Source organism: Lonchura striata, chromosome 7, assembly GCF_050655825.1.
Source record: "Lonchura striata isolate lonStrDom1 chromosome 7, ASM5065582v1, whole genome shotgun sequence".
In the NCBI taxonomy this organism is placed as follows: domain Eukaryota; kingdom Metazoa; phylum Chordata; class Aves; order Passeriformes; family Estrildidae; genus Lonchura; species Lonchura striata.
This window is the reverse complement of record NC_140709.1, coordinates 18,952,742-18,963,128: the sequence shown is the minus strand read 5'-3', so window position 1 is coordinate 18,963,128 and position 10,387 is coordinate 18,952,742. Positions and strand designations below refer to the sequence as shown.

The 10,387-nt window shown below is 37.7% G+C and overlaps 2 protein-coding genes across 5 annotated transcripts in view; one reads left to right on the top strand and one right to left on the bottom strand.

Moving 5' to 3' along the window:
* On the bottom strand, window positions 1-9,652 carry XIRP2 (xin actin binding repeat containing 2). Its single transcript, XM_085584010.1, has 4 exons — window positions 9,644-9,652; window positions 8,832-9,008; window positions 2,919-3,052; window positions 1-2,030 (listed from the first exon to the last, which is right to left on the bottom strand). Exons 1-4 carry the CDS (start codon window positions 9,650-9,652, stop codon window positions 464-466), a joined length of 1,887 nt encoding a protein of 628 aa, XP_085440136.1. The 3' UTR covers window positions 1-463.
* The window catches only part of LOC110469653 (sodium channel protein type 2 subunit alpha-like), a 159,747-nt gene continuing 151,157 nt past the window's right edge, over window positions 1,798-10,387 (top strand). For all 4 annotated transcript variants that reach the window (XM_085584344.1, XM_085584343.1, XM_085584342.1 and 1 more), the window contains exon 1: window positions 1,798-3,285. The gene's annotated coding sequence lies outside the window, so the exon portion shown is untranslated. The remainder of the gene's footprint in view (window positions 3,286-10,387) is intronic.

Here is a 10,387-nt window from a genome sequence, read left to right as displayed (position 1 = left end):
AGCTAACAAAACCAGTGTACATAATATGTCATGGAGCAACAGCTCAGTTAGAATAATAATACATTAGAAAAACAATAAAAGTATTCTTGCTTCCTTTGTGCACACCAGATGCTTCACATCTGAAGTTGTTACAAATAATAAATATTGAAATGGATTATGTTTCTCCAGGACAGTGTAGTAAAATATTCCTTGCAATGTTCAGGAACATAGAAAAACAAGAAGTATTTTATAATTACAGATGGAAAAAAATTCTACATCTTCATTGTCTTAAATATAAACTAACTGAATAAAGTCTGGGTATTTGACAATATAATTGTATTTTTTTGTGTAATATCTGGATATTAAATTCTTCATGAAAGACTAAAATAAATAGACTGAAGAAATACCTATTTATTACATCCTTTGTAATGAGTGACAGACATAGCTGACCACTTGGATGTCTTATTAATTTTCATCATAAAATCTATTTTTTTTTAATTTGTTCATCTGCAGTGAGCCATTTGAACTTGACTTTCTTGCCTTGGAATGATGAAACAGTCGTATGTCTTGAGCTCAGGAAATCTAAGCTTGTATTTATGTCAGCCTTTGCCAATTGGATTATTCCACTTTCTTGACAAGCGTTAATATAATTCAGTTCTGTATCATAATTTCCATGTTCTTTTGAATATGGACTGTAGGAATTTTTATTTACAGCTGCAGAGTCTGTTAGACCACAGTTTAAAAACAGGTTGTTTTTTTTAAGAAAAGATGTCTTCAGAGTGTCAGATAAAATAGTATTTAGCTTTTTGTCTTTTTTGTCATATTCTGATTTTTCTCCAGTGCATAATAACTCAGTATAAACAGACAATGTTGTGTTAGTTGCCTTCTTCAAAACAAACATGCTGCTAGTACGAGACTTCTGACAAGTGGCATCATTATTAAATTGAGTAAGACTGTTAGAAGTAACAGAGTCTTCATCTTTTGGATTCTGTTCATCCTGTGCAAGTACAGTATCACTAGAACAGCTCTTATGAGGTTTATACATCTGATACATTTCTTCATTTCCAGACTGAGTGTCCATCTTTGCCCAGGCATGCTGTGATTCAGTGCAAATAGCATGGCTTAATGCTGTCTTTGGGGTAGACACAACTAAGAGGGTTGTTTTCTGTGTACGAATATTTTGATGTGAAAAAGTGGCATAATTATTATTGTTGTTGCTATTGAAGCTGCATTCTTTGTGATTCTTTTGTACTGTTACATCATCAATATTAGTAACCTGTACAACTTCTGAATTATCAGTTTCATTAATTTGTTTCTCTTGCTTCTTCCCAGTACTATCCACAATTACCTTATCACCCTCATTAATATCCCTTCCACTTTGCTCTCTATTCTCTGGTGCTTCTAGTTTATTCACCTTATCTTGCACGTTTCCAGCTTCCTCATCCTTTCCCTTATTGCCTGCTTCATTTTTCTTTGCTTTACAGGTATTCGTACATTCTTTTTCAGACAGAGTGGATGAGTATTGATTTTGTTGTGAAATTGTGGTGTTTTTTTTATTTTGCTCCATCACAGTGGGATTTTTCTGAGATTCCATTTTGTTGCCCAGAGGTTTATTTGTATATACATTAGAATCTTCTTGAGCAAAACCTTCTGGGGGCCACTTTGTCTTATTTACTTTAGCTGATTCTTCAATAGAGAATGTTTTCTTAGATGTTGCATCATCTGTTGAAGGAGGCCATGTCATTTTTAATTTACCTCTTTCTGTGGTTTTCAAATTATTATCCAAAATATCAGGACAAGCGTCTTCGGTACCTGAGTATAAGCCTTTATCAACTTTTGTAATTGGTTTAGGATCAACAGGTATGCTATTAATGGGATTTGTTTCTTCAGCCTGAGTTTTGTTAATTGAACTAAGCTGATCTTTAGAATTCCATAATTCCTTATGCTGCTTGTGTCCAAAACCTTCATCATAATTTCCTTTTGATTTGAAAAGTTGCTTAAAATGGGGTTTACAATATATTTTTCCATGGAGAGATGCATAATTTCCCAAGCTGCCAAATGGAAGAAAATGTGTTTTATGCTTTTACGTATCATAAATTACCATACACCTCTCCCTTTCTCCCTCCCCTCCCACCAAAAAAAAGGTATCTAAAACCTTTACTTGCAAATACCCATACAATTTCAAAGTCAAAATGAAGGAGAAGAGTCATGCTTGGTGATTTAAGAAAAAACATAAACTCATTCAGTTCTTGCACAGAATAAGCTTCAAATAGAAATGTTCCACAGCACTTCTGGGCTTTTTGGACTATTTTTCTTCATCTTATTAAGTCCAAATCTTCAGTTTTTCTACAAAGTAGCAGCAGAATTTAGTCTTTGTGCAAATTACAGAAATCTGTGTTAGATTTATATTTGGATTTTCCTCCTAAATGAAGTAAAGGAAGTCTGTGTAACTAACCCAGAGTGTGTTAAAATCAAAATTGTTGGTTTTTGCAGATAGGGCAATAAATCCCACATTTTATATTAAGGTTACAGAGTGATTAGGGTGATTTGGTAATGCAGAGAACCATAATAATTAATTTTTGAGTGAGGAAAATTAAGAGAAAATTTGGCGTTTTGCGGATATCTTGAATTCCACCTGAATTCCCATGTCTACTGCCTCTGTTTCATGCTGTCCTGAAAGTCTGCAACAGGCAGTAGGAAGTAATATGGGGAAGAATGTGGAAGGTACTGGGATGTAACAGTCCTATAAGGAATTCAAAAGACTCATTTCATGTCACAGTGCAGCTGTTAGGGGCAGAGAAGAAAAGGAGAACTCAGGATACCACCCTGTCAACCCAGCATCCTACAGGCTGAATAATCCTGCTGTTGAAAATAATTTCATCATTGGTATGTATATTCAAAAGCAGGATTGTGTGAGTGAACATGCAGTTAATTCTTACCTTAATTGACTGCCACAGTGGTGACACCGAAAACACGATTTATGAAAATTCTGCTTATCAGCAACTAGACATTCCATGGGGTACACTCTCTGTTGACAGAGTTTGCATGTTTCATTTTCCTGAATCTGCAGTTTCTACAACCACATAATAAAAGGTTACAAATTAGTTTAAGCCACATGTTATGATTTGATTTGAGCAGTATCAGTCCATATATTTTGTTAGAACATTTTCCATTCTCTGCCAACTGGTGTCTTAGTTGTTTATTGTAAGGCTTGCGTTTTCTTCAACTAACAGTAATACTTGGAAATTTAAAAACTACTTACCTTTCCCTTTGCAGGAATCCATACATTTGGAAGAACTTTACCAGGTACAATATCTTCCATTTATTTGTAATAACTAACTGTTGTGTGAAATGTGGTAGAATAATAGAGCGTTTTCCAATAAGTGGACTTGAGTATGCTGTATGTATAATCTTTGAATGTACCACGTGATTTAAAGATCAGTAAGTACAGATGGATGTTTGAAATTCCGATGAGGAATTTTTGCTTAGCCATGCCAAATGCACAATAGGGGTTACCCCTTTTGTGGTAACCTCCAGACTGTGCACTCACATGGTCCAAATATGCTATGGACATAATTATTTGTGATTTTTACAATTTTAGTTGTCAGGCCTGATACTTTTTTCAGTTGACTTTTAATACTAAGGTAGCTACATTTATATTAATAGCTTTATATATTAATTATATATAAATATATCTATATATAAATATAGATATTATTTAATTATAAAGAAAGCTATTTCTCTATAAAGTACAAAACATGACTAGAAAGTTTCATACCAGTAAGGGGCACGCATACCAGTAAGGGGCAGTCTGCATGCACAAACCACTTGTGAGCCAAGCACCAGGACTCTGATTATTCAGCTGATTATTCTTAGGTACACAAGTATTCTGAATGTAGAGGGGGGAGAGGAAGGAGATAAGGTAATTAGGAGGGGAAGAATGGTGACATCTATCCTGGAAAACAGTCTCATTGAATGGTTACTTTGCTTAGTTGGAAAATAGATAGTGAGTGTTGTGCCTCAGAAGGCAAATCAAGAGAAGAGGAAAGCAGAGGGAAATTAAGGGAAATTTATCCCAAAACAACTTCCAGGACTGAATGGTGAGGTAACATGCATCTCTCTGAAACTGAATTGCATATTGTGTGTCAGTGGCACAGTTTTGTGGCTGGGGCTGCCTCTGTGAGGAGCAGCAGGGCCTGCCCTTGCTGGCACAACCAGCTCTGGATGCATGGCCGCTCGGCCACGCTCCTCCTGTCTCTGGGAAAACGTGTTCCAAGAGGGCAAAAAGCTGCACATGCAGCCAGGACTGGGGGGCAAAAGTGTCAGAGATAGCCCTGTAAACTTCAAGGTCAGAGAAGAACAAGGGGAGGAGAGGCTGCAACAGAGATTGCCCTGCAGGCTGTGGAGGCGCCAGGGGAGCAGGTTTTGAGCAGGCAGTTCCCTGCAGCCTGGAGAGGAGCACGCAGGAGCAGTGATCCACACTACGGCCTCTGGGGAACCCACAGTGCGTGTTCCCAGAGGAGCTGTGGCATACGGAGAGCCCAGGCTGAAGCAAGGGACAGGTGTGTGAAGGAAGGAGCAGCAGAGAGGAACTGGTATGGACTAACCCCAGCCCCCAATCCTCTTCCCCTCTACTGGGGATGCTTCTGGGGGTGGGAGAGGGATGAGGAAGAGGCAGGAGTAAAGCTGAGACTATGAAAAAGATGGCAGGAGGGGAGGTGTTGCAGTGGTGTTTATTTCTCGCAATCTGAATCTATCTTAGTTGGCAAATATTTTTTTCCCATGGCTATAAAAGTAATTGGTAAATGTCCTTGTGTTGTTCCCTTTCTTTAAATTGCCCTATGAGCTTCTTCATCCTATTTTTTCTTCATATCTTGTTGAGGAGGCAGAATGGAACAGTGGCTGGAGGTCAACCCACCACATGTGAATGGTCCTGCAAAATCAGTGAGGAAAAGGCTGGTCTGCTATTTGAGGTCATCAATACTTACCAGATAGAAAGAGATTAAAAACAAAATCCAGAGGGTTGACTTTTAGAAAACTCCCTATTCTACTGGAACTGGGTATTTCTACTCACTTTTTACATAGTGCTTTTACTGAGACTATCTGGGATGCAGTTGTTTTCTTCATAGCAGCCCATTCAGTGCTGTTTTGAATTTGGGCTCGAGTGCTGGTAACACACAATGTTTTAGCTGTTGCTGAACTGTACTTGCCCAGTGTCAAAGTCCCTTCTTCCTCCCACTCTGCCCTCCTGTCCAGTCCCAGGCAGGTAGACTGGGGATGTGCAAGATACTTGAGAGAGCACACAAACAAGAGAGCTGACCCCAGCTGTGTGGAGGGGTATTCCACAGCATACGACATCATGCCTAGCAATAGAAACTTTGGAGGGAAAGAAGGAAGAGGGACATTCAGAGTGTTTGTCTTTCAAGTAAAAGTTGTGCATTTTGAGGCCAAAGTGACAAGGCATCAGTTCCTTCTTTTGCTTTGCTCATGCCCCAGCTTTGCTTTCTCTATTAACCTCTCTTCCTCTGCCAACAGGCTCTCTTGCTCTTCTGATTCTTTCTCCCAGCCCCCTGCGGGGTGTGGGTAAGTGGGTGTGGATTTAGCTGTCACCAAGAGCCAGCCCACCACATGAAGTATTTTGTTGGATCGCTGCTAGGCCGTGCCTCGTTTTACGGGCTCACAACCCACTCATGTCCAATTCTGCTCCTAGAGATTAGAGGTAGCACCCCTCTCTTGGTGCACAGTGTTGGGAGTCCCAGAGCAAAGCTCTCTGTTCAGGAATAGTGAGCTCTGCACTTTTGCTGCTGCAGGAGTGTTTAGCTTTGTTCTGCCATTTCCTCTGCTGTTCAAGCGTAAGCATCCAGTTCATCTATCAAATGGCTAAAGCTATGGCAACATCTGGTCTTCCTGCAGGATCCCATCCATACTCAGTGCCCAAAATAGATGCAAAAAAGGAGGACACTGATGTTCATCTTTCAGTAGCATATGTAATATTTTCTATGTTTCAAATCCATAACTTTGCAATCTAAATGCTATTTTAATATAATTTTTAAGTAAAACATGCACCATAAGAAAGAAGTCATGCTTATTTTTCCATGTTTGCTTCATACTCAGTTATAAATATATATGTATTCACATCATATAGTTAAAAATTTTGTTCAGTATGAAACAAATAATGGGCTTCAGCTCTTTGACAGACACACTGAGCAGCTTCACTCCTTAGTGATGTGAAACCAGGACCCTTACATCTCATTTCATTGCCTAAATTCAGACTAGAGCTTTATGAACTGGTTAAATCACCTATCAGGAAGTAGCAGTTTGTTTTTTTTTTAATTGCATAGTAATTCTTAAACAATTTCAGTAATTTTACTCAATCAGAAAACCCACTGAAACATAGTTCACTTTGTCTAAAGTAATATCTTATATTTTACTACACTAAAAATGGATGTGCACAAAATATGAGCATTATTTTGTCTCCACAGCTGTTTTATACAGTCATTTTACTTCTGTTTAGAGGATGTTTTAATTTTAAACCTGAAAAGTGAGGCGCATTCTGTCCACATTTTCTAGCATGTTAATGTATTTAAAATAAAACAGTAATGCTATTATAATTGTAATATTTATTTTTAGCATCTTTTTGTTTTGCTGCATGTAATTCTTCAGGATAGATCTCTTAGTGTTAATCCTAAATTCCTGCATCCTTCAGCTTCTCAGTCTTCTGGACTTCATGGAAATCTATCTATTTTAATTCCTATGTCTTATTTTTGTACTACTTGGATATCGTTGCCATCCAATTCAGAATCAGAATCTGTGGTTTGCTCTAGTGTTACAGGAGCTGCTGCATCTCTTATGGGATCTTGATCTTGTTTGTCTGATTTTTGTAGTGGATGTTTCAGCTGGACTTAATTCCTTTGGATCCTACGTGTCTCAAGGCTTTATTTCAGCCTTTTTGCCATGTGTCTAGCACTGTATGTTTTCTTCCACTGAGATTTTCCATAGGAGTTTTATTGTCACAGGTAAAAGCTGCATTCATCTGGTGTGTTATTGTGTAATGCCTCTTTTCAGTGTCTTATCCATGGACAGCTTCATTCTCCCATCTTTGAAGCTCTCTCTGGTAACACACAATGGCTGTATAAAATACATTCTACTTCTCTTCACTCTTCTGTGAAGAGCTCAGTTTCTCTTTCAGCTCAGGCTTTGTCTGCAAGAAGTTAAGGGAAATAACTGGGTTGAGCTGCTGAAGTTTATCCAGATTCAGTGTTTCCAGCATGTACCTCAGCATCTTCACAGCACCATTAGAAACTTCTTAGATGAATGTTTCAGCTGATACTTGTTCCTCTCTGGGGATTTTTATTCATATAATTCAGTGGCTGCATTTCAAACACCCACCTGCCTGCACCAACACCTCCTCTGCCTAATGCATGGATATTGTCCATAGTCCTTGCAGAGCCTGGGGCATGTGCATGCAGCACGGCAAGAGGCTGCATCTGAAACACTCAGCCTGAATATTTTAACATTTCTTCCTGCAATGGTTCCTTCTGGGCAGTACTTCTAGCTTCAGCTGGGTCTGGAGGATGATCTTTAAATGGAATGAAAGGCTGACTCTCTCACCTTAGAGAGAGGAACTCTCCTCTCTAGATTTCATGCCATGAAGTATTATTTTTCTGGCCTTGTGAACGTCTGAATTATGAAGGCAAAGCCATTTAGATGTACCTGGTGCACATCTAAAGTCATATTCTGTGTTTCACATCCATGACATAAAATACTAGAAAATGTTTTTCTAAGTGTTTTCTTAATATTGGGTGTAAAAAATTATATAAATGTCTTAATTCACATAAGTTGCTTTGGGTACAGATCCATGGACACAGTGGACTTTGTTGGATAGCTGGCTGGTCTAATAGACTCAGAATACACTGACACTTCCATCAGGGCATTTGCATAAATATTGGGAAGTTTTCCTGTGCTTCCATGTATCAGGAGCAAATAATGGCAGAGGTAGAAGTTCCATTCTGTTTTTCCCTTGGTGTAGAAATTTCCTGTAGTCTGAATTTCCTGAGACTGTAGCAGTATCAGATGAACTGTTGAAGTCAATGTGATTTCCCGGTATGTATTTTCCATCTTTAGGGACAAATATGTTGGGTTTTCTGTGCTTTATGGTTGTGGTTTTTTCCCCTCTTTTTTTTTTTTTTTTTTTCCTCCTTTTTTCTTAAGCACAGTAATATAGAAAACAATTTTTCTATTCTGCACAAAAGCAAGTTCTGCAAGCATCCAAGCAATAGGATTATAATAGGATCTGGAAAGACACAATCTATCAGCTATTGCTCAGAATGCATAAAACCAATCTTTTGAGCTAAGAGCTGTGATATTTGCATCATAGGATATATGTGAAAGGAAATGTGGAATTCATGCAAAATGATGATTGAGCAGTCTGAGAGATTTTGCTGCAACAAATGCAGACTTTGCACTATAAGCATAACAAACTTTAGCTGTAGCTTATGCTCATTTTAATTTCTTTAGAAAGTGGTATTTTCTGAGAGTCTGTGGTGACAAATTACACATACTTAGAGATTCAAAACAAGGAAAGAGGAGACTATTCATCAGAGGAGGAGAAAATGCAGAAGTTTTTACCTTGAATTGTTTTTGTCACATACTCTAAGTACTCATGGAGCCTTCTAATGTCTTTCATATTACATTATGTGCACTTAATTCCTGAAGTCCGTCTATTCCCACCACTTCCATAAGGTACATTTTTAATCGTAATTATTCAAAGTAGAAAATCAGACAGCATGACAGACCAGTGTCTTAACTGCTCATTTGCATAAGGAAAGATTGCTCTTATTAAAAATACAGACCTTTACTTCTTTAGCAGATGTTGTGATCTCTCTGTCAGAGTGAACAGCCTTTTCCTGAGCTGCCTTCTCAATCTGCTGTTTTAAAATCTGTGTTACAGTCTTTGGGAGCTCTTCATTCTGAGCTGAATTGATTACTGCAATGGGAAGAAGAATAAAAAAGATTGGTTTTCCTCCAACCTGCATTTTATGAAATTGACTTTATCAGTGAATTATAAAACATCATTACATTGGAAAAATTGTTTGGCCTTGTAGAAGTCTAGAGGGTCACTTGATCAGTACAGAAATCCATAGAGAAAATGTCAGAATAATTGTTAAGGGACATAATATAACCTACTGTTTTGTCATACCTGCGTGGTGTGGCAGGGCCAAGGGTGACTGAGGTCTGTGGGAGAGTGAAAGGATGAATTCTCATTCAAGGGCTAAACTGCAGCAGCAGCAGTGTCTTAACACTGTGATCTTCGCCGTGATATTCTGCAGGGTTATTCAGGTCAGTTACAAACTGAACCTTACCCATTCACAGCTTTGTATGTTCATGGACTGGTGTTTGCTTATATTTTTAGACAAATTGTCAAGTCCCCAGTTCTTTGAAGCAACTCAGACCATACTTAAAACCACATCTTTATGCAAACATAATATCTTCATACTGAATTCTAAACTCATTTCTGCAGTCCCATTGAAGTTAAGGAATGAGTTTTGCTGAGAATTCAGAGTAGTGTGTTTTCATGTTGATGTGCTAAGAACAATACACTTGTGGGAGTAAAGACATTTGCCATTGCTCATTTGTGAGCATTTATTCTCATGCCACTTCTTACCTGTGTCATGCTGAGTGAATGTAGGAGCCATTTTCATTTCATGAATAACTTGCTCATGAGGAGAAACCTGTGCACAAAGCCTTCACTTTACTCATGAATTAGTGCAATGCATAAGAATTTTACATACTTTTGAAACCATATTTAAAATATTGCATCAATGAAAAATACAAATGTAAATACAAAAATTATCATGATAAAACAATAATACATTAAAAATTAATAAATTTAACTGCATTAAATAAAACATTCATGTAGTAAAACACATTTAAAAATTATTATGCCCTGAGTAATGAGATAAGCTCTCACCAGAAAATCCAGATCTTGCTGTACCAAGAGGTAAAGGAGGAAGAAGCAAAGTAGGTATGTATCAGTATCAGTGTAATTGTCCAATGAGATGATAATTAAATTATATAGTTACCTCTTGTGTTTGAGAGGCTTCTGTTTGACTTTCTTTGGAGGTCATTTCATTGCACTCAGCTTCCCTGGTGCTATTTGATACTGTGTGGTGCCTGCTACTTGATGTTTCCTCAAGACAAATCAAAAAAATTCACATTAACAGTAATAGTAAATCAGATTTTTTTTTTTTTTTTTGCCTGAAGGGCTGCCAGAAATTAATTCTAATGGAAATGGTGTAACTAGAGCAGCCATTTTACAGCAGAATGCCATTGTTATTATCTTTGATATTTTTTGCTATCAACATTGGAACTGGCTTTTTTGTAACACAGAAGATGTCAAGTCTTTGTT

Excerpts from the sequence above, each read along its gene's own strand:
- XIRP2 (XM_085584010.1), bottom strand. Across the intron at positions 3,053-8,831 it reads CATCTGCTAAAGAAGTAAAG|AAACTGCAGATTCAGGAAAA; the intron begins GTCTGTATTTTT and ends ATGTGGTTGTAG. Across the intron at positions 2,031-2,918 it reads CACTGTGGCAGTCAATTAAG|CTTGGGAAATTATGCATCTC; the intron begins GTAAGAATTAAC and ends TCCATTTGGCAG.